Source organism: Hyperolius riggenbachi, chromosome 4, assembly GCF_040937935.1.
Source record: "Hyperolius riggenbachi isolate aHypRig1 chromosome 4, aHypRig1.pri, whole genome shotgun sequence".
NCBI classification, from domain to species: Eukaryota; Metazoa; Chordata; class Amphibia; order Anura; family Hyperoliidae; genus Hyperolius; species Hyperolius riggenbachi.
The window spans coordinates 142,103,747-142,128,935 of record NC_090649.1 but is presented as its reverse complement, the minus strand read 5'-3'; the positions used below and the strand labels follow the sequence as shown (position 1 = coordinate 142,128,935).

The 25,189-nt window shown below is 44.3% G+C and overlaps 1 protein-coding gene across 1 annotated transcript in view; it reads right to left on the bottom strand.

Annotated features, from left to right (window-relative positions):
• LOC137571517 (glutathione hydrolase-like YwrD proenzyme) overlaps positions 1-25,189 on the bottom strand; it is a 115,392-nt gene that overhangs the window by 51,544 nt on the left and 38,659 nt on the right. Inside the window, exons 4-5 of the mRNA XM_068280742.1 lie at positions 15,839-15,992; positions 13,206-13,412 (exon numbers count right to left, since the gene is read on the bottom strand). Of these exons, the coding sequence (XP_068136843.1) occupies positions 13,206-13,412; positions 15,839-15,992 (361 nt within the window). The remainder of the gene's footprint in view (positions 1-13,205; positions 13,413-15,838; positions 15,993-25,189) is intronic.

Sequence of the window (25,189 nt, the reverse complement as noted above, 5' to 3'; positions counted from 1 at the left end):
TCATCGCTGGCGTAATCGCTCAGCAAAACCTGCACAGAGCGATTTTGCTAGCGTTTTCAAGTTACTGCACACTGTAACAAAATTATAATTAATTGAAAGGACCAATCAGACTTTAAAACGCTAATCGCTACACAACTGCTGGCAAATTGATACACTTTTTTAAATCCCTAAAACGCTCATTAAACCGCTTACAAATTGCTCATACAAAATGCTAGCGCTTGCGATTAGCGATTGCGTTTTGCAGTGGGTTCCAGGCCTGAAGTGGCAAAACCATTAATTCCTCTCTCTAGGAATTGATCTAGAAAGGTATCGATTCCACCCACAGCACACTCACTTTTGATCGAAATCAATCGATATTTGATCTATCATCAATTGAATCTACAGGGAATAGAACAGGAAAATTGATGAGGGCCTGAGCCCACTAACGCAGTTGTGTGCAGTTGTGTCCGCTTTTCAGCATCTGTAACATTGATGTGTTGCTGAAAAGCAGACACAACTGCGCACAACTGCATTAGTGGGCTCAGGCCCTGAGTGTTTGGGCATCTTTACAATGGTAAAAATCTGACAGATGGGTCTTTATATGAAATCCTCAGTATTTGTTTTACTCACTATGATAGCACTCCATAGAAAGGATCTATACAAAGATGGCATCCAGCCACCCTACTCGCCAGCACACTATTCTGGAAACTGGACTGAACTGAGCAAATGCTGATCAGTAAGGGCCCAATACCACTACAAAATGTCAAATTGCAAGCATTAAAAACGCATGCTTTTTTCTTTTTTTTTCTTACACATTTTTGCATGCATTGCTTTTTTTTCCTACTATATGATTCTACATAAGGCAATGTCCATCTCTGGGTACTATTTGCAAAAAACGCATGCGAAACATGCCTAAACATGTGCTTTCCAAAATAAAAAGCAAATGCATCTGAAAAATTTATAAGCAATATGGAGGGCGCTTGTGGAGGTGCTCCTATGAGCGTGCTGTTTCACCTGCTGCAAACTAGTTAAATATGGGGACCCACTCACCTCATATAAATTGATAGATCAATAGTAAACAAAGAGACTAGTTGCGCTGGGCCTAAAGATGTTATCTAGCAGTTTAGCGAATAATAGATACTGTTCAACTTAATGAAAACATTTATCAGAATTTATTCAAAATATATTTATAAAACACAAACTGTCAGTTGTTGTATAAATAAAGCAATTTTTTCATCACGATATTGCATATATTTCATATTCAATGTATATACATATCATCCACTCACTCAGACATACACAGACCTTCCAATGTGCATGAAAAAAATCAAGATAAAAATTGGGATAAAAAAATGGGATAAAAACTAAAAATAGAGAGGTTTTGAAATAAAAAATCTGTGTGGTATAGTCTCTATTGATAGCTCTGAATATGTGTCACTTGTAATGTCTTTTTAATCCTTAATAGGAGTAAAGTAAGTTGATGTGCTCCAATAGAGATTCCCCATGGGGAACTAGTTATCACATCACAAGGGTGTATCCTCTTCACTATAAGTTCCAAGTAGAGCCAGATGAGTGAACCAGCCGTCACCCGGAACTACCTTAGTGGTGGACAGCGGAACGGATTGAGGATACAGCGTGTGCACACGCTGAGTTGAGTCACGGAGCAGCCGGCCGGAGCTCTGATTCAAATACTGGACTCCAACCTGACCCTAAACCTACCCGTCAGGAACGTGAGTAGAACTAGTGTGGATGCTTTATTGCAGGAACCATAGACGCCAAGGTAAACACTAATAACTCATCTGGCTCTACTTGGAACTTATAGTGAAGAGGATACACCCTTGTGATGTGATAACTAGTTCCCCATGGGGTATCTCTATTGGAGCACATCAACTTACTTTACTCCTATTAAGGATTAAAAAGACATTACAAGTGACACATATTCAGAGCTATCAATAGAGACTATACCATACAGATTTTTTATTTCAAAACCTCTCTATTTTTAGTTTTTATCCCATTTTTTATCCCAATTTTTATCTTGATTTTTTTCATGCACATTGGAAGGTCTGTGTATGTCTGAGTGAGTGGATGATATGTATATACATTGAATATGAAATATATGCAATATCGTGATGAAAAAATTGCTTTATTTATACAACAACTGACAGTTTGTGTTTTATAAATATATTTTGAATAAATTCTGATAAATGTTTTCATTAAGTTGAACAGTATCTATTATTCGCTAAACTGCTAGATAACATCTTTAGGCCCAGCGCAACTAGTCTCTTTGTTTACTATGCATCTGAAAAATTGCTACATTTTTAGTTGTTTGGTTTTTTTTACGTGTTCTTATAGGGGAAAAGTATCCCATATACTTTCATGTACCATGCATTCTAACGCAAATTCACATGCATAAAAAATTAGCCAAAGTCGCACAGTGTTAATAAGCCCGAAGTGCTTTTGAAAATAAAGAACACCCTAAAAATCTCCCTTGAGAAGATGGACTAGGCCACAATCTGTCACAGCTGATTTTTACTACCTACTGTAAAAAGACATTGTCATAGGAAAAACACAGTTTAAAGTGCATTTTACTCCGAGAAAGGTGTACATGTTATGCAATATGTATACAGACACGTTTTCTACATTTTTCAATTTTTCACGATAGTAGTTCTTTAAAGTGAATGGCGACCGCATTTAAAAAAATGAGACAGATACTTACCCAAGGAGAGGGAAGGCTCTGGGTCCTATAGAGCCTTCCGGCTCCTCTCCTGGTCCCCTCGTTCCAGTGCTGGCTCGCCCGGTAGCAGCATTTGACTAATTCAGTCAAATACTGCTTTACCCGGCCGAAGGAGGCTTCAGAAGTCTTCAGGGAGCCCGAGTGCTCCTGAAGAAGGGCGTCCCTGTACTGCGCCTGCGCAAGCACGCTCTCTTGCACGCTCACACCTGTGCAGTATGGAGCCGCACATCTTTGGGAGGACACGGCTCCCGAAGACTTCCAAATATCCTTCCGGGGGGGGGATTGAAACGGGGGGGAGCCAGCACAGGATAGAGCGCACCGAGTGAGGAGACAGAAGGCTCTATACGACCCAGAGCATTCCCTCTCCTTAGGTAAGTATTTGTTTCATTTTTTTAAAAACACAGTTCCCATTCACTTTAAGACAAGATTATTATTATTTAAACAAATGCATTTCATGACTTACATATTTATGACAGCATACACACTCTTATTTGGTACTTTTACTTTACAGGTTGCATACACTTCTTATATTCTTTATGTGTTCTGTGGAATGGCTTGTGTTTGCTCTCAGACATAATATTTGCTCATACTTGATATTTACATATACTTATTTTTGTCAATGATTATGGATTTCGAGTGCCTTATTATTGCTGTAGATAATAGTCATCGATCTGAGGCGCTAAAACCCAAAATGCATTGCCACAATAAAACTGTTGTGGTTCACCTGTTATGGCCTTGCAGCGCTAAGATCCCTGGTCCAAATCTGGGCCAGAACACTATCTGCATGGAGTTTGTATGCTCTCCGTGATTGCTTCGGTATCCTCCCTCCACTCCAGTTACTTTCCACATCTCCAAGACATACACAGATATGTTAATTGGTCCCCTCATACCTTGGCCTTATATCATGATAGGAATATATAGGAAGACAATGACTGACTATGGTTGGGGTTAGATTGTGAGATCCTCTGAGGGACAGTAAGTGACATGAGCATACAATATGGAAAATCTCTTCTTTAGGCCTCTTTCACATCAGCCAACGCGTGCAGGAGCCGTTCTACTGCACGCGTTGTCTGCCTGCGGCGTGTCGTCGGGTATTTGCGGTGCGACGCAATCAGCGGCGGTAGCTGGTAATTAAACCCGACGGAAAACGCCGGCTCGCGGGTGCGTTGGAACCACAACGCATCAAAACGCAGCGTGGGGTGTGAAAGGTAAAATAAAAGTCTGTGGACTTTTATTTCACCTTGGTTAACGCAAACGTTAGCCGTTTGCATAATCGCACAAAATCTGCGCAAGTGTGAAAGAGCCCTCAGAGAGAGGGTTTTGTTTTTGTTTTTTAATTAGGCACTTCCAGCAGTGTCAGTTTTTTTAATTTTTCTTTTATAATGTCTATCCAACAATTAAAGGGGAACTTCAGCCTAAACAAACACACTGTCAATTAGTTATGTTAATTACAATAGATAGGTAATATAATTTTTTACCCACCCGGTTTTAAAAGAACAGGCAAATGTTTGTAATTCATGGGGGCTGCCATCTTTTTCATTGGGGCAGCCATCTTTTTGGTTGAAAGGAGGTGACAAGGAGCATAAGACACAGTTCCAACTGTCCTTTGTCCTGATAACCCCTCCCAGCTGCATTTGCTAGGCTTTAAATGTCAAATTCAAAATGTAAAAAAAAAAATTGCACCAAAACAGCAGAACGAGAACAACATCATCAGAAATCCCATCATGCTTTGCACAGCATCAGGGGAAAAAAGCCCGGGCAGTTTTCTTCTGTGCAGCTAAAAATAAGGCTTGTATAAGAGAAACAAAGTTCTGATGCTGTGAAACTGTTAAAGAAACACCAGGCCTTTTCAGTGCTGCTGAGTCGATTTTTAGTCTGGAGGTTCACTTTAACTACCGGTAAATTTCCTGATTCATAGAATATGTGCAATGCAAAGCATGTGTTTTTTCTGCATAAAATAGAGTTATGGGTCCTTAACCAATTCACTTTTTCTGCTACAGTTTCTCGTAGGTCATATTGTCAGGGCTGGTTCTCTCATGAAGCAAGGTGAAACATTTGCATCAGGCTCAGAGATTACAGGGGCAGCATGTTTGTACTGTGTTTACACTAGCAGCATGGAGTTAGAGTAGGAGGTGAGAGGCAAGCGAGGTGAAGAGGTCATCATTGGGGAAAAGCAGCTTGTTGTGCTGTGTGAGGAGTCTGACAGTGAGTGAGGAGGAGGGAAGCAGGAAAGCAGCAGTGTTTCATTTGACTTGCACAGCAGAAGGGAGGAGGTGGCACAGCTGTCCTGACAAATGAGAAATGGAGGACGGCCGACTGGCTGAGGGTGAGCAGTTTGTTTGTCACAGACTCCCAGCCAGCCAGTGTGCTATTGTGTTGAGCTGCAGCTTGTCATGTGAGAACATTAAATGAGGCAGAGTAAATTGTCGGGGGCAATCATTCCAAATCGGGGTGTGGGCACCTCCTCACAAGTTTGCCTCAGGCAGCAACAAGTCTAGAACCGGCGCTGGATATTGTCACACCTTATCAATAAAATGCCAAATTGACAGTACTTTTTATCTACTTTTTGGTACTTTTTCAGTTGCAGAGTGTTCAACAGTTATTCTAAACAGAAGAGGATAATGTATCTCCCAGGAGATAAATTAGGAGAAAAACTGAATTAAATAAGGGCCATTATGTAGGCTCTAAATTAGCGCCTTTCTCCACATCACCATAAAGCATCACCTGCTTAATTGTATTGATCTAGTAAAGTGGACAACTAAATTAATTTATCTATAAATTATCATTCACATAAGTCATATAGGTCAGATAAGTTAAAGAAAATCTGATCTGAAAATTAAAAGTCAAAATAAGCATACACAAGTTATACTTACCTTCCATGTAGTCTACTCCTCAGTGTCTTTCTCCTCTCCCGTGTCCTGTTTGTTCACTGTGATCAAGGGAATCTTCCGTCCTCCATTTTGAAAATGCCCATTACCCATAACAGATTTCTGGTCAGCACACAGTTAAACTGTAACATCGCCCACTTGAGCCATAGGGAAACATGGACATTACCTGGTACATCAGTTTTCCTCTCAGCTATAACTGACAGCAACTGATATATCTGACAGCAACTGATATATTTCAGTTCTGACAAAATGTTGTCAGAACTGGAGTGGATCATTGTCAGAAGAAAATGGTGAGCTTCTGAGAGGAACTGATGGTAAGGTAACTATGTAATGTTCATTTGAAGTTACCTCATGTGTTTATTTCAAATATTTTTACTCAGTACAGGTTCTCTTTAAAGGACTCATGAACTGAGAGGAATATGGAGGCTGCCATATTTATTTCCCTCTAAACAATAGCAGTTGCCTGGCATTCGGATGATCCTTCAGACATCAGTAGTGTCTGAAGCACACACCTAAAACAAGAATGCTGCAAATCCAGTCAGACGTCAGTCAAACATCTGATCTGCATGCTTGTTCAGGATTGGTGGCTAAAAGAATTAGGCCCCATTCACAGTGGTCAGTTGCATTGCAGAACAATTCTGCAGGTCAACTCACTGCACACTCAATTCTATGGGTCTGTACACATTACTGCGTTGTAACAGATCCCATTATTCTAACTGGCTGCATGCAGGCTTTGTATCATAGTCTATGCCCAGTCTCCATTACAGTTCACATTCATTAAAGTGAACCGAGCACCTTTTTTATCATTCAGGACATTTCTATTGCACATGAAAAATGCATGCCGACAATCTGTTTCATTATTAAAATAAACTTTCATTTTACCTTGTATTTTACATTCAAAGTAGATTAATTACCCTGTTTCAGCAGGGCTGCCCGGCCGTCCCCAGCCGCAGAGCATTCAGTTTCCTAATTGTTTTATTGGGCTAATTACCAAGAGGTAAACAATGCTATTAGACAACAAAGGGGGTTAGTAATTAGGACTGTTTTTTCAAAGACCTAGTTTGTGTCAATGTGTCAAGATAGCATCTCTGACTTTTGTAAATAAGGAATGTGAGAAGGGGAGGGGGGGAACATGGCAGCTTCTATGCCAGGAGAGATTCCATTGAAAGAGAATGTGCCCAGTTCCCTTTAAAGTGTGTGTTATGCAACTGACCAATGTGAATCCAGCTTTAAAGGCAGAGGATCAGCAGGACAGTCAGGCAATTTGCATGGTTTAAAATGAGATAAAAATAACAGCCTCCATATCCCTCTAACTCCAGGTGTCCTTTAACTTATCTGACCTATAATTTACTTGTATGAGTTTTTAAGCACTAAGCAGATCAAGCAAAGAGAGCTCAAATGAACTGTTATGCACACCCTTCAAATATCTGTCACTTGAAACAGTCTTTACATCAGCACCAGAAAGCTACTTTTGCATCTTAGTACAGGTAGCCACGTTTTGAAATCCTCTGTGGCTTAACCTCTTCCAGGCCCTGGTAATCGAAATCTACACCCTGTTTGTGGTTGCTTATTCCTGCCAGGGCGTAGATTTCAATTATTGCGGCGCGCAGACCCAACGATCTCTCCCTCACCGCATGCTCCTCCCTCTGCTGACCCTATAAGGGCAGAGCTCTGTGAGCCAGTCAGGAGTCGATTTTACTAGCTCCTGACCCCATGATCACTGTGAGCCAATCCCATTGGCTCACATTGATGACAGATTCCAGAGCTAATGAAATCGGCTCCTGACCGACTTACAGAGCTCTGCCCTCATAGCGACTGCAGAGGGAGGGGCATGTGGTGATGGAAGAGTGGCGTGACCGGTGGTAGCGGCGGGTCTGTGCAGCGATTCATCAATAAGCCCTGTTTTCTGGTACCAGCAGTCTCTAGTCCTTAAGGGGCAAGAAGCTGCTGGTACGCAAGTGGTTAAAATAAAATGCATAAAACATAAATAAGAAACACCGAGAGCCCAATGTAGTGTAGTATGTATTGTAAACCGTGGAAAAATGTAAGTGTGAGATGAATATACTCACAAACATGGGTTACCTCTTAGGCAACCAGTGTAGATACAGGTGAGGAGATTAGACCTGTCCTCACTCAGGATTAAGATGTCGCTCTCTGTAGATCAGAAAAGTAGGGGTAGGTCACCCCTCCACCAGGGGTGGACACAGTATTATCGTAAGAGAACAGAGGCGCCAGCAGGATAAAAGGTAATAAAAAATTTTAACATTTGCTGGGAGGCAGTGGTGGACTTACCGCCGGAAAGCAGACTCAAAATACTGTCTGAATTAAACAAATAAATGTATTATCGGTACCCCAAAAGAAACAACGTATTGCGCAGGCACAGCCCGTTTCATCAGGCAATAAGATAGGGGACAAACAGTAGCTCCTCAGTAGCACGATTAGCGCCTCTGTGTGATGCATAAAACATGTTCATTTGCATTACAAAACAGCAAGAGTCTGAAAATCCCACATTGAAAAAATATGAATGAATAAGGCCCGGTTCAGATTGGACAAAAAAACATAATGGAATGGACCCTAACGGAAGTGAATGGAAGCTATGTTAATCAATAGGATCAGTTCAAATTGCAACAGATCGAATGGACTCATTCGGTCTGTTCTGCAATAGGAATTATCAATGATATGCAAATATGTCCACGTTTATGCAAATTTATGTACATTTCTATGCAAATATTTGCATCTTGAAGATGGACCAATCAAGTCCCACTCAGTTTAAATTGATTGGTCCATTTTCAAGCTGCCTATATTTGCACACATATTTACATTAATTTGCATAAACCCAGATATTTTCATATCATTGACCATCCCTGTTCTGCTAGATTGAGTCTCCAGCAAGATTTCTGGACTGACGAATGCATTGCATTGACTGCAAGCTAACGGAACAGATGAAAAAAAAGATGCCTTTAAAAACTGCTCTGTTCCATGGATTTGTTTTCCATCCATGCCAGTGTGAACTCAGGCCTAGAGCTCATTCATTGATCACAAGTTAAAGCTAAAATAGCAAACTGGTATAAGGAAGCAATCTATCACTATATGCAGCGTTCTACAGACACATCCGTGGTTGTGACAATTTCATAGTTATTCTATAGCTGTTATATATTTTCCTTTATAAAAACTTTTATAATGGTCTTCGGCATGTGATACATCAGAAATGCCAGTTATTACATAGTGGTGAAGTTTTTACAATGTAACAAGAACAAAAGTTTGCTTTCTTAAAACAGAAAGAATTTGCGATAATTCAGGTTGGAGTGAGCTTGAGATGTCTCCCAGTGCATCACTGCTGAATATAATGTAACACGCTGTCAGCGGTAACAGTGAATGATCTGGGGAGTGCAGATATGTCATTCCACCCTAGCCAGAGCAAAGTTTACTCCTACTTAAAAGAGTAAACAGACATGAACTCCAAAATTCTAGTGGCCAGTACTTGACCTATACTGTGCAAGGGTGCTTCAGAGATAGCATTTTTAAAAGTACACTCACCATTTGGCAGTAGACAGTTAAGGGGCCCATACACCTAACGATTTCCCCCCCCCCCCCCCCGAAATACGGCAGTTTCGATCACAGTGATCGAAACGGCCGTGAAAATCGCCACGCACACCGCTGACAGAACGATGGATTTCCGTCCGAAATCCATCGTTCCCGTCGACTCCCGTCGAGATTTTTCTCGATCGCCTGGGGGTTAGGAGTGCGTCGATAGCGGCGTTCGAATGCCCGAAGACCGACGCAATACAGCGGAGATACATTACCTGCTCCGCCGGCGCGAGTCCCCGCTGTCACCTCCCGGCTGGCATCTTTTCCGCATCACGGCATCCAGCATAACTTCCTGTGTCACTGCAGTGACAGCGGAAGTACAAATAGAGGGCGCTCTATTTGAACTTCCGCTGTCACCGGAGTGACAGAAAGTTATACGCGGATGCCGGATGTGTGATGCGGAAGGTGATGGGAGAAGATGCCAGCCGGGAGCCGATGCGGAGAAGATGCCGGGACCAGGCGGAGAAGAAGACAGCGGTGACAGGGGACTCGCGCCAGCTGGTACAGGTAATGTATGCAGGGGGGGCAGCAGCGGCAGTTCCACAGATTGTGATCGGTTTCAGGCTGAAATCGATTCACAATCTGTTTGCAGTAAGGTGGCCATACGATCCCTCTCTGATCAGATTCGATCAGAGAGGGATCTATCTTTTGGTCGAATCTGATGGCAAATCGACCAGTGTATGGCCAGTGAATGTTACCAGTGTATGGTAACATTCAATTGGTGGAGGGATACCACCAAATATGGAAACTGGATAAACTGATAAAGAGAGAAAAAAAAAAAAAAAGTGGCTTACACATTCAGTAGTAATGCATCACGGGAGACCTTTCCTGCTCATGCAAAGCTGAATACTTTACTTGTAAATACCTTCTGTTTAACCGTTTTCGGACTGCAGTAAAAAAATCTATGCTCTGTTCGTGGCTGCTTATTCCTGCCAGGGTGTAGATTTCAATTACTGTGACACACAGACCCGCCACTCTTGCCAATCTCTCCCTCGCCGCAGGCCCCTCACTCTGCTGTTGATATGATGGCAGAGCTCCGTGAGCTGGTCAGGAGCAGATTTCATTGGCTCCTGACCCCGTGATTACTGTGAGCGGCATGACCAGCGAGAACGTGCGGCGATTCGTCAAGAAAGCCTCGTCTTCTGGTACCAGCAGTCTCTGGTCCTTAAAGTGACTCTGTAACAAAAATTACAACGTTTTTTCTACCATCCTACAAGTTCCTAAACCTATTCTAATGTGTTCTGGCTTACTGCAGCTCTTTCTACTATAACCATCTCTGTAATAAATCAATGTATCTTTCCCCTGTCAGACTTGTCGGCCTGTGTCTGGAAGGCTGCCAAGTTCTTCAGTGTTGAACTGTTCCTCTATGCACACTCCAGTGTGTGTTTTATTTACATAAGCCAGCAGCTTCTCTGCTATTTTATCAGTGATAGAAGAGAGCTGGATAAAAATCCTCCTCTGGAGGCTGTGAAAGGAGCTGGTCTGTCACATACTGAGGAATTAACAACATAGGCAGAGCTGTCTGCAGGAAGCCTGTAATGTTCAGTGCATGAGAGAAGCTGGGGACAGAAGGTAAACACACACAAGTGATCTCTTGAGATTCAGAAGTAAGGCTGTATACAGCCTGCTTGTGTATGGATGTATTTTCTATGTGTGGACATGCTGTACATCAACCTACTTCCTGTTTTGGTGGCCATTTTGTTTGTTTATAAACAAACTTTTTAAAACTGTTTTTGACTACTTTTAATGCGGCGGGGAGCGGTGAAATTGTGACAGAGGGTAATAGGAGATGTCCCCTAACACACTGGTATGTTTACTTTTGTGCGATTTTAACAATACAGAATCTCTTTAAGGGGCCCTGGACTGCTGGTATGCAAGTGGTTAAAGAATACAAATTCATATTTAACATTGTTTTTTTTTAGCAAGAGTACCTTTTGATGCATTTGAGCCCCTTACAATATCTTAGTGGTTCTGGGTTCACCAAGAGCTGGCTAGGTCCTCTATTATACTCGACTATAAGTCTAGAAATTTAGGTCTAAGTCACAAAATAAAAATATAGAGGTTGGCTTGTACTGGAGTCGAAAAAACATTTCTGACGTATAACTTTTGCAGAGCTAAATGCAGGGGCCAGCATGCTTTATAACCTCCCTCCCACCATCACTTTTCGCTTGCACTACTTTGTACAGCTTGTATAGTATTTAATTACCTGTGAGACACTGACAATTTTACCAGCCAATGGCTTCAAAATGGAGTACCGACTAATGTATGAACTATTAGTGACATTTCCATTGGTACCAGTTTACCCAGTGGTAAAAACTTGTCACTAACCTAGTAAATTACGCTTTCTTGATGAAGGGAAATGCCAAGAACACAAGGATAGGGCAGGGGGAAAGATACTGTGCTGCAGCGCTTACTAAGAAGGGGGATTGGATTGCACTTGGAGATCTGGAGGAGTAATTGGCTGCACTTAAAGGAGTTATCAGGGAAAAAAAAGTAAAAATTAGCTTTACTCACCTGGGGCTTTCTCCAGCCACTTGCAGCCGACTGTCAGATGCTGCCATCTTCATTCCCTTATAAACAATTCCAGTTGACTGGCTGTCATGCTGAGCTTTTGGCTTTAGTTGTTTTTAAATCACTTACCTACAACAAGCATGCAACCCGTGGAGTCATACTAGAGCCAAAGCATCTGACCTGCATGCTCATTCTGGGCCAGTGACTTAAAGTATTAGAGGTAGAGCATCAGCACAGAAGTCAGGCAATTGGCATTGTTTATTAACTACTTAAAGACCGCCTCACGCCAATGGGCGTGACCGCGGCGGCAGCCCCAGGACCGGCTACCGCCATATGGCGTCAAGTCCTGGGGCAGCAGTTTCCCAGGGAACGGCCGCGTGCATGCGCGATCGTTCCTTGCCTCTTCACGGAACGGAGTTCCGTGATTAGCTGCTTGTAAACGTAAGTACAAGATCGGCTCTGTACAAGATCGGCAATCCCCGGCTTCTGATTGGCCTGGGAGCGCCGTCCTCTCATAGGCTGATGCCTATGAGAGGCGGAACAGGACGGATCACCGTCCTGTTCCAAATCAGGTGACGGAGGGGAGGAAGGAGGGGGACGGGGAGAGATAGAGCCTCGCTGAAGCTTCAGTAAAAAAAAATAAACAAAGTCTGCAGCGATCGGACCCCTCCGGCGGCATGTCCCCTTAGGGACAAAAAAAGGAGGTCGATTGCTGGGCTGTGCAGGAGGCTGAAAAGCCTGCACAGCCCACTGCAACATAAAATGGCCTGGTCTTTGGCAGGTGGGGGGTAGCACTGTGGGCGTCAAGTGGTTACACAGGCAACTGGCATTGTTTATTAAAGAATAAAGATGGCAGTCTCCGCATTCCTTTTACTTCAGGTACCCTTTAATTTCATTACCTCCTTCATGTCCTCTTACTTTCTGAAATGTAAAATGGAAACTTATGCCCCCCAATGCACTTAAACATAACTTTTATTGGGTCACTAAAGTACAAAAGCAGCAAAGGGAATGAGAGAGGAATGGTATGTATTATTATCTATATATTTGCATATGTGTCAGATAAGACACCCACATGGCCAGTTGAAAAAAATCCCTGTGAGATAACACAGTTAAACTAGTTAATATCGAAACAAACTGATCACCCCTATCAACGCATCATAACACTGAGTGAACTATTGTCCTATACTCAAATGCACAAGGCTATATACCACTACAACATGATACAGTACAAAGGGAGCCAAAAATTACATAAACCACACAGCCCAAAAACCCAACATGTTTCACCCAAACAGGGCTTCATTAGGAATTTGAGTGATATTAGCTGTTGGTTCTCTATCCTCTCTACTGGACCAAGATAAAAGCAATGAGCTACATTCTCAATATTTGTTCAATTGACATTTACTTTTCTAAAATATAGTGCATGATGTCATCAGATATTAGGATCTGTATTGCAATCTAGTTGTTTCTATAGATTTTCCTAACAAATAAAGAAAATGGAGACCTACCTTGAAGGTGTTAGCCAGCGAGGGGTTTCTGAAAATCTGTCCATGTTGTGGTGCTGCTCCATCAATCAGCAGCTCTGTCCCGTATTTGTTGTGTGCAGCCTGGAGCTTGTAGGCTACATCATTCCATAGGAAAGCTGTAACTTCAGACACAGGGAAGCCACATTCTGCAAGATCAATGGCCGGCTGAAGGATCTCTGCCAGAGTCAGCTAAAGGGGATACATGGCATGACTGGTTGTTGCAAAACTACAGTAATCTGAAGCATTTAATGCTGGGAATACATGGGTTGATTTTGCTGCTCGATTCTCCCGCTCAATCGTTTTGCCACTCGATTCCGCAGTCAATTCTCTTATCTTCTGCTAGTTTATCTTATCTTTTTCCATTCGCTTCATTCTGGAATCGAGCGGCGAAACGATTGGGCGGGAGATCGGACATGTCGGAAATTATCTATCGAGCCATCCTAATGGCTCAAAATCACACATAGAAAATACATTCATACACAAGCAGGCTGTATACACCCTTCCTTTTTAATCTCAAGAGATCATTTGTGTGCTTCTTTCCCCCTGCAGCTATCTTCCACTGAAGTGTCAGGCTGTTTCTTCCTGCAGAGTGCAGACAGCTCTGCCTGTATGTAATTCTTCAGTATGTGAAAGCCCAGCCAGCTCAGAGGACGATTTATCCAGTTTGTAAAAGATAATAGAGCAGAGAGAAGCTGCACTAATCTAAATAATACACAGGCAGTGTGCAGAGAGGGGCCTGGAGGGGGGAGATGCATCACAGAACCACAACACTGAAGAACTTGGCAGCCTTCCAGACACAGCCTGACAAGTCTGACAAGAGAGAGATAAGTTGATTTATTACAGAGATGGTGATAGTAGAACGTGCTGCAGTAAGCCAGAACACATTAGAATAGCTTTTGGAACTTGTAGGATGATAAAAAACAGGATGCAATTTTTGTTACGGAGTCTCTTTAAAGGGAACCTTAACTGAGAAGTATATGGATGTTTCCTGTTAAACAATACCAGCTGCCTGGCAGTCCAGCTGATCTCTGTGACTGCAATAGTGGCTGAATCAAACCCTGAAACAAGCATGCAGCTAATTCAGTCTGACTTCAGTCAGAGCACCTGATCTGCATGCTTGTTCAGGGGCTGTGGCTAAAAGTATTAGAGACACAGGATCAGCAGGAGAGTCGGGCAACTGGTATTATTTTAAAAGGAAAAATCCATATCCTTCTCAGTTTAGGTTCCCTTTAAAAGGAAAAAAATATCCCAGCGTTCATAGCCCTCTAGCTACAGTTATTCTTTAACTACCATAGACCGACCCACGCCAATGGGCGTGGACGCGGCAGCAGCCCCAGGACCGCCTAACGGCAATTGGCGTCAAGTCCAGGGGCTCTAATTTGCATGAGATCGCGCGTGTGACACGGCTGTCCCCTCCTGAGGCTGGGGAGTGATCGGCTGTCATAGGCTGAAGCCTATGACAGCTGATTACCCTGATTGGCTGGCGGGGGGAGGGAGGGAGGGAGCAGGGGAAAGTAAATAAAAAAAGGCATTTTTTATTGAAAAATAAAATAAATATTTATATAAAAAAAATAAACAACTTTGGAGCGATCAGACCCCAGCAACAGAGGGCTCTGTTGGTGGGGGGAAAGGGGGGGGGGGGGGGAGAAATCACTCGTGTGCTGTGCTGTACGGCCCTGCAGCTTGGCCTTAAAGCTGCAGTGGTCAATTTAGCAATAGTGAGCCTGGTCTTTAGGGGGGTTTAACACTGCAGTCCTCAAGTGGTTAAGGTGCCTACACAAGTTAGTTTCGCCCTGCTGAGAATCTATGTGTACAGCAGGTCTGATTGATTGAGAGAGCACTGCTTCCCTTCTTACCACGCCTACTGGAAGCTGCTCAGTCATGCACTAAAGCCCCCTACACACCCTCAACAGTGGTCTTTTATGCAGCACAATTATCAAACAACTTTTGTTGTGAAACAACCCCAAAAAAAAAAGTTGTTTGCTATTGTTCAAACAACTGATAAGACGTCAATCCAACAGTTGGATTGATGTTATATCTGTTGTTTGAACAATAGCAAACAACTTATTTCACAACAAAAGTTGTTTGACAATTGTGCTGCATGAAAGACCGCTGTTGAGTGTGTGTATGGGGCTTAAGCCATCATCCCTCCTTAGAAATAGAATGCTTCACTGTTGCCTGAGGGACTGAGCCCCAATCACGGTGGTCAGCTGGACCTTTAGCGACTTCATACAATTACATTCTGAAATGTACCTTGTATCAAGATTGTCAAACTCAATGGCTGGAGTATTTTCACCATGATACAAATGTGACCCACAGTAGACCTCTGACCTACTGACATTGGCCTCAATTCACTAAGCTTATCTCCTGTCTTTATTAAATCTTCTGAGCTGTTTCTACAGTTATGACCATAATGATAACTGTAGAAACAGCTCAGAAGAGTTATTAAAGACAGGAGATAAGCTTAGTGAATTGAGGCCTTTTTGTTTTTTTGGACTTTGTTATTGCTATCTCTGCAGAACAAAAAGCAACTGCTGGAAACTTTTAATATACTGTAAAATAGGAGCATTGCCTTTTAAACCGATTACTCAAATGTAATGTTAATGACAGATTACCTTTTTACTTCCAAAGAGGTGAATGGTATCAGCCCAGGCAGCGGCCGCACCTGGCACTGTGATATTGTGGCTATGTGTAGGAGGAATCGGGTTTTCCTCATCGAAACCTTGTTCTTTCAACACTTGCAAACTCAGTGCCCTTGGACATCTGCCACTGTACAAAAGCAAACAGTCAGTTACCAGAGTAAGCAAGCTAACAATCTGTGTAGGCATAGTAGCTATGATAAACCAACATGGAAAACATTCCTTTCATATTTCTTGTAATTAATAATACTTATAAACATCATGAAATAAACACTTAGCCTAATACCTTATTGTACGGATGTGCTGTATACTTCTGCAGTCCGATTTTATGGTATCTCGGATTACTCCTGCACTAGGCTTTCCACGATAGCTGGGATTACTCCTGTGCTAGGCTTTCCACGATAGCTGGGATTACTCCTGCACAAGACTTTCCACGATAGCTGGGATTACTCCTGCACTAGACTTTCCACGATAGCTGGGATTACTCCTGCACTAGACTTTCCACGATGGCTGGGATTACTCCTGCACTGGGCTTTCCATGATAGCTGGGATTACTCCTGCGCTAGGCTTTCCACGATAGCTGGGATTACTCCTGCGCTGGGCTTTCCACGATAGCTGGGATTACTCCTGCGCTAGGCTTTCCACGATAGCTGGGATTACTCCTGCACTGGGCTTTCCACGATAGCTGGGATTACTCCTGCACTGGGCTTTCCATGATAGCTGGGATTACTCCTGCGCTAGGCTTTCCATGATAGCTGGGATTACTCCTGCGCTGGGCTTTCCATTATAGCTGGGATTACTCCTGCGCTAGGCTTTCCACGATAGCTGGGATTACTCCTGCGCTAGGCTTTCCATGATAGCTGGGATTACTCCTGCGCTAGGCTTTCCACGATAGCTGGGATTACTCCTGCGCTAGGCTTTCCACGATAGCTGGGATTACTCCTGCACTGGGCTTTCCATGATAGCTGGGATTACTCCTGCACTGGCCTTTCCACAATAGCTGGGATTACTCCTGTACCAGGCTTTCCAAGAAAGCTGGATTTACTACTGCACTAGGCTTTCCATGATAGCTTGGATTACTTCTGCACTAGGCTTTCCATGATAGCTGGGATTACTTCTGCACTAGGCTTTCCACGATAGCTGGGATTACTCCTGCACTAGGCTTTCCACGATAGCTGGGATTACTCCTGCACTGGGCTTTCCACGATAGCTGGGATTACTCCTGCGCTAGGCTTTCCATGATAGCTGGGATTACTCCTGCGCTAGGCTTTCCACGATAGCTGGGATTACTCCTGCGCTAGGCTTTCCACAATAGCTGGGATTACTCCTGCGCTGGGCTTTCCACGATAGCTGGGATTACTCCTGCACTGGGCTTTCCATGATAGCTGGGATTACTCCTGCACTGGGCTTTCCATGATAGCTGGGATTACTCCTGCGCTAGGCTTTCCACGATAGCTGGGATTACTCCTGCACTAGGCTTTCCACGATAGCTGGGATTACTCCTGCACTAGGCTTTCCACGATAGCTGGGATTACTCCTGCACTAGGCTTTCCACGATAGCTGGGATTACTCCTGCACTGGGCTTTCCATGATAGCTGGGATTACTCCTGCGCTAGGCTTTCCACAATAGCTGGGATTACTCCTGCGCTGGGCTTTCAACGATAGCTGGGATTACTCCTGCACTAGGCTTTCCACGATAGCTGGGATTACTCCTGCACTAGGCTTTCCACGATAGCTGGGATTACTCCTGCACTGGGCTTTTCATGATAGCTGGGATTACTCCTGCACTGGGCTTTCCATGATAGCTGGGATTACTCCTGCACTAGGCTTTCCACGATAGCTGGATTTACTCCTGCACTAGGCTTTCCATGATAGCTGTTATTACCCCTGTACTAGGCTTTCCATGATAGCTGAGACTACTCCTGCACCAGGCTTTCCATGATAGCGGAGATTACTCCTGCACTGCGCTTTCCACGATAGCTGGGATTACTCCTGTACTGGCCTCTCCACGATAGCTGGGATTACTCCTGTACCAGGCTTTCCAAGAAAGCTGGATTTACTACTGCACTAGGCTTTCCATGATAGCTTGGATTACTTCTGCACTAGGCTTTTAATGATAGCTGGGATTACTTCTGCACTAGGCTTTCCACGATAGCTGGGATTACTCCTGCACTGGGCTTTTCACGATAGCTGGGATTACTCCTGCACCAGGCTTTCCATGAAAGCTAGATTTACTGCTGCACTAGGCTTTCCACGATAGCTGGGATTACTCCTGCACTAGGCTTTCCACAATAGCTGGGATTACTTCTGCACTAGGCTTTCCACGATAGCTGGGATTACTCCTGCACTGGGCTTTCCACGATAGCTGGGATTACTCCTGCGCTAGGCTTTCCACGATAGCTGGGATTACTCCTGCGCTAGGCTTTCCACAATAGCTGGGATTACTCCTGCACTAGGCTTTCCACGATAGCTGGGATTACTCCTGCACTAGGCTTTCCACTATAGCTGGATTTACTACTGCGCTTTGACAATGTTATGTAGGTATCAGTTGTTACATTGCCTTGCTGAAGATGAGTAGGGACTTCAAAACAACTAAGCAAACGAGGCAGCATTGATGTTTATGGCACATGGGAGTAGTTTGACTGTAAGGTTAAATGTATGCGTGCAAACAGAGAATGTACAATTTTCTGGGCTTAAATAGGAAATGTAGTAAAAATAACATAAATAAAACTGCTTATTTTTTTTTTTACAATATTAATACATAGATGATCAAGTCAGTGTTTGCCCATTGTTATATCTTTCCCTTCCCTGATTTACATTCTGAAATCTCACTGGAGGTGACATCTTTAGTTCTGCCAGGGGAACTGTAGGGAATGTTTGTGTACTGGTAGGTAAGTGATGCTTACGCATTTTAGGGGTTCTCGCCCCTTCCTCAGAGCAGACAGACTGCTGTAAGCAAAATGGGCAGGCAGACTCTCCCTCTCACAGCAGGTAGGTGATGCTTACCCATTTCAGGGGTTCTCTTCCCTTCCTCAGAGCAGATACGGTAGACTAGCACTGGAACAGTAAGCAGAATGGGCAGGCAGACTCGCTCTCATACAGCAGGTAGTTGAATCCCACCATCATATTTCAACTTCCATGTAAGCCTCACATCACAAGTAACAACCTTGCTAGGGGCCAAACAACTCCTATAATTGTAGGATGCAATATCACAGGCCATTGTGACTACTAGCGAAAAAGCATAAGGCCCGGTTCACATTAGCGGTTGTTTGCCAAACGGACCGGATGACCTGACCGGATCCGGACCGGATCCGGATCGGAACCGTACGGTTCTGATCCGGATCCGATCCGGATCCGGTCAGGTTGCATCAGGTGTCCATCAGGATGCGATCCGGATCCGTTTGGCAAAAGTACGTTAAAAACAAAAAAAATGTTGGGGTCTGGGAGGTCAGCAGAAGGGGGACCTGTGGAATCAGGCCCTCTGCTGTTTAGCACTCACCTCCACCTCCGACATGCTGCCAACATCTCCGGATCCGGATCCAGCTGTGCTGCTCCACTCCAAAATGCTTGCCCATGTGTCCCCATCCAATATCGCCGCAACAATCCCCATAGGAAGTGGGGTAGAACATCCGGATTTCTCAGCCAGTGTATTGTGCACTCTCCGGTTCCCATTGGTGTGTATTGGCCGGATGGTGCAGTCCGGCTCCGCCCCGGATACGGCTGCCGGAGGAGCCGGATGAAAAAATAGCGCATGTTGGAACGGAGGCCGGAGTCCGGATCCGGCCCGGATCCGGTCCGGCTCCGGTTCGGCAGAACGGACGCATGTGAACGGACGCATAGGCTTTCATTGCTATGCCGTGCGTCCGTTCCGTCCGTTCTGCAAGCGGTGCGGCTCCGGCACGGCGATTCCGGAGGGCCACCGCAAGTGTGAACCGGGCCTAAGAGTTTCTGGGTCATGAGGAAAAATAAATCACATGGTGTAAAGTCCGTACCTCGACAGATAGTGAAAAGAGATGAGACGGTAACTGTGAACAAATGCCAGCTATCTCAGGCTTTAAAGATAGCATTTTACAACAGCAAAGCTGAGCTCCAGGAACCTATCAAATCTGTAATATCTGTGTGTGCATTTCTATTTAAAAACACACAGTTTAACAAAAATCAAGTAAACGTGATCTCAAAAAATAGACTCAAAATTGAATTAAAAAAAAAACAGCTGAACTCCTTCATGTTTTAGCCTGTAAAAGTAAGACAAAATTCATCACACAATGGCTCATATATTGAAGTAGTGGAAATGGGCGCAAGATCCATCCTGTTTAACCACTTGCCGACCGCGTACTCATACCGCGCGTCGGCAAAGTGGCAGCTGCAGGACCAGCGACGCGAGCGGCTGCTTCCTGTCAATTCACGGCGGGGGGCTCCGTGAATAGCCTGCGGGCCGCCGATCGCGGCTCGCAGGCTAAATGTAAACACAAGCGGAAATAATCCACTTTGTTTACATTCGTACAACGCTGCTAACAGTAGCAGCGTTGTACCAGATCAGCGATCCCCGGCCAATCAGCGGCCGGGGATCGCTGTCACATGACAGGCAGGAGCCTGTTAGAGGCTGCACAGGACAGATCCGTTCCTGTGCAGCCTCGGATCTCCAGGGAAGGGAGGGAGGGAAGGGAGGGAGGAGAGGGGGGGGGGGGGAATTTTGCCGCGGAGGGGGGGCTTTGAGGTGCCCCCCCCTGCAACACCCAAGCAGGCAGGAGCGATCAGACCCCCCCAGCACATCATCCCCTTAGTGGGGAAAAAAGGGGGGGCGATCTGGTCGCTCTGCCTGCATCCTGATCTGTGCTGGGGGCTGCACAGCCCACCCAGCACAGATCAGCTAAAACAGCGCTGGTCCTTAACGGGGGGTAAAGGGTGGGTCCTCAAGTGGTTAAAAGGGTGCCCGTTATTATATCGGGCGTCCTTTAAAATAGGATGCATCCTGGCGGTAAGATTAGGAGGGTGCGAGTGGGGCGTTTAAGGTTAGTTGCCCACCAGCTGGAGGAACTTGGTTAGGTACCACCAGGGGAAGGTTCTGTGTGACAGTAAGGAGAGGTTAGTTCATAGTAAAATATTGATAAACATTACCAATATTTTACTATATGAATATAAAATATTACCAATATTTTACTATATGAATCCTCTCCCATGCTCGTCTACAGGACTTCACTAGAGCTGCCTCCATCCTGTGGAATTCTCTCTCATTGCCCTTTAGGCTTGCCCCCTCCATCAACACCTTCAAACAAGCACTCAAAACTCACCTCTCCAAGGAGGCTTACCACACTTCAACGCTGCCCTAACTCTCTCTGCCGAGAACCTCTCGACGCAGCAGCCCTCCTTTCGTGTCACCACCCCTCCCTCTAGATTGTAAGTCTTTGGCAGGGTCCTCTTTCCATGTGCATCATACTTAACCACTTGAGGACCGTAGACTTTACCCCCCTTAGGGACCAGACCCTTTTTTTTCCATTCAGACCACTGCAGCTTTCACGGTTTATTGCTCGCTCATACAACCTACCACCTAAATAAATTTTGGCTCCTTTTCTTGTCACTAATAAATCTTTCTTTTGGTGCTATTTGATTGCTGCTGCGATTTTTACTTTTTATTATATTCATCAAAAAAGACATGAATTTTGTCAAAAAAATGATTTTTTTAACTTTCTGTGCTGACATTTTTCAAATAAAGTAAAATTTCTGTATACATGCAGCACGAAAAATGTGGACAAACATGTTTTTGATAAAAAAAAAAAAACCCATTCAGCCTATATTGATTGGTTTGGGTAAAAGTTATAGTGTTTACAAACTATGGTGCAAAAAGTGAATTTTCCCATTTTCAAGCATCTCTGACTTTTCTGACCACCTGTCATGTTTCATGAGGGGCTAGAATTCCAGGATAGTATAAATACCCCCCAAATGATCCCATTTTGGAAAGAAGACATCCCAAAGTATTCACTGAGAGGCATAGTGAGTTCATAGAAGATATTATTTTTTGTCACAAGATAGCGGAAAATGACAGTTTGTGACAAGAAAAAAAAAAAGTTTCCATTTCTGCTAACTTGTGACAAAAAAAAATGAAATCTGCCACGGACTCACTACGCTCCTCTCTGAATACCTTGAAATGTCTACTTTCCAAAATGGGGTAATTTGTGGGGTGTGTTTACTGTCCTGGCATTTTGGGGGGTGCCTAATTGTAAGCACCCCTGTAAAGCCTAAAGGTGCTCATTGGACTTTGGGCCCCTTAGCACAGTTATTGTGCAAAAAAGTGCCACACGTGGTATTGCCGTACTCAGGAGAAATAGTATAATGTGTTTTGGGGTGTATTTTTACACATACCCATGCTGGGTGGGAGAAATATCTCTGTAAATGAAAATTGTTTGATTTTTTTTTTTTTTTTTTTTACACACAATTGTCCATTTACAGAGATATTTCTCCCACTCAGCATGGGTATGTGTAAAAATACACCCCAAAACACATAATACTACTTCTGAGTACGATGATTCCACATGTGTGGCACTTTTTGTCACGGTTTAGGGCCCCTAAAATGCCAGGACAGTATAGGAACCCCACTAATGAGCCCATTTTAGAAAGAAGACACCCCAAGGTATTCCGTTAGGAGTATGGTGAGTTCATAGAAGATTTTTTTTGTCACAAGCTAGCGGAAATTGATTTTAATTGTTTTTTTTCACAAAGTGTCATTTTCCGCTAAAACTTGTGACAAAAAATAAAATCTTCTATGAACTCACCATACTCCTAACGGAATACCTTTGGGTGTCTTCTTTCTAGAATGGGGTCATTTGTGGGTTCCTATACTGCCCTGGCATTTTAGGGGCCCTAAACGGTGAGGAGTAGTCTTGAAACCAAATGTCGCGAAATGACCTGTGAAATCCTAAAGGTACTCATTGGACTTTGGGCCCCTTAGCGCACTTAGGGTGTAAAAAAGTGCCACACATGTGGTACCGCCATACTCAGGAGAAGTAGTATAATGTGTTTTGGGGTGTATTTTTACACATACAGATGCTGGGTGGGAGAAATATCTCTGTAAATGACAATTGTTTGATTTTTTTTACACACAATTGTCCATTTACAGAGAGATTTCTCCCACTCAGCATGGGTATGTGTAAAAATACACCACAAAACACATTATACTACTTCTCCTGAGTACGGTGATACCACATGTGTGACACTTTTTTGCAGCCTAGGTGCGCTAAGGGGCCCAACGTCCTATTCACAGGTCATTTTGAGGCATTTGTTTTCTAGACTACTCCTCACGGTTTAGGGCACCTAAAATGCCAGGGCAGTATGGGAACCCCACAAGTGACCCCATTTAAGAAAGAAGACACCCCAAGGTATTCCGTTAGGTGTATGTCGAGTTCATAGAAGATTTTTGTCACAAGTTAGTGAAATATGACACTGTGAAAAAAAACAATAAAAATCAATTTTCGCTAATTTTTGACAAAAAATAAAATCTTCTATGAACTCGTCATACACCTAACAGAATACCTTGGGGTGTCTTTTCTAAAATGGGGTCACTTGTGGGGTTCCTATACCACCCTGGCATTTTACGGGCCCCAAACCGTGAGTAGTCCAAAACCAAATGTCTCAAAATGACTGTTCAGGGGTATAAGCATCTGCAAATTTTGATGACAGGTGGTCTATGAGGGGGCGAATTTTGTGGAACCGGTCATAAGCAGGGTGGCCTTTTAGATGACAGGTTGTATTGGGCCTGATCTGATGGATAGGAGTGCTAGGGGGGTGACAGGAGGTGATTGATGGGTGTCTCAGGGGGTGGTTAGAGGGGAAAATAGATGCAATCAATGCACTGGGGAGGTGATCGGAAGGGGGTCTGAGGGGGATCTGAGGGTTTGGCTGAGTGATCAGGAGCCCACACGGGGCAAATTAGGGCCTGATCTGATGGGTAGGTGTGCTAGGGGGTGACAGGAGGTGATTGATGGGTGTCTCAAGGTGTGATTAGAGGGGGGAATAAATGCAAGCAATGCACTGGCGAGGTGATCAGGGCTGGGGTCTGAGGGCGTTCTGAGGGTGTGGGCGGGTGATTGAGTGCCCTAGGGGCAGATAGAGGTCTAATCTGATGGGTAGCAGTGACAGTGGGTGATTGATGGGTAATTAGTGGGTGTTTAGGGTAGAGAACAGATGTAAACAATACACTTGGGAGGTGATCTGACGTCGGATCTGCGGGCGATCTATTGCTGTGGGTGGGTGATCAGATTGCCCGCAAGGGGCAGGTTAGGGACTGATTGATGGGTGGCAGTGACAGGGGGTGATTGATGGGCGATTGACAGGTGATCAGTGGGTTATTACAGGGGGGATAGAGGCATACAGTACACAGGGGGGGGGGGGTCTGGGGAGAATCTGAGGGGTGGGGGGGGTGATCAGGAGGGAGCAGGGGGCAGTTTAGGGCATAAAAAAAAGAATAGCGTTTACAGATAGTGACAGGGAGTGATTGATGGGTGATTAGGGGGGTGATTGGGTGCAAACAGTGTTCTGGGGGGTGGGCAGGGGGGGCTGTGGGCAAAAAAAAAAAAAAAATGTGTGGTGTATACTCACTACTGCTTCCTTCTCGCTGGTGGTCTCTGGAACAATGAGACCACGAGGCGAGTAGAAAGCTTGTATAAAGCACTTTGTTTACCTAGCAAAGTGCTTTATACACTTAATTTCGCTGGATTCCCGAATTCCTCCGCCCGCCGGCGCTGCTAATTGGGGGCTGGAGTCTAAGTCCCCGGCCATCGATCCCCGGCGGAGGATCGCGTCACGGATGATGCGATCACTCCGCCCATGCCCGTACAAGGACCGCCGCCTCTGTGCATGCAGTGGTCCTTGCGGGATCCACTTTCCGGCTGCCCCTGTGCAGTGGGCGGTCATTAAAGGGGAACTTCAGCCTAAACAAACATACTGTCATCAAGTTACATTAGGTATGTTAATTAGAATAGATAGGTAATATAATCTCTTACCCATCCTGTTTTAAAAGAACAGGCAAATGTTTGTGATTCATGGGGGCTGCCATCTTTGTCATGGGGGCAGCCATCTTTTTGGTTGAAAGGAGGTGACAAGGAGCAGGAGACAGTTCCAACTGTCCTGTGTCCTGATTACCCCTCCCAGCTGCATGCGCTAGGCTTCAAATGTCAAATTCAAAATGTAAAAAAAAAAAAAAAAATTTGCAAAAAAACAGCAGAACGAGAACAACAAAATCAGAAATCCCATCATGCTTTGCACAGCATCAGGGGAAAAAAGCCCGGGCAGTTTTCTTCTGTGCAGATAAAAATGAGGCGTGTATAAGAGAAA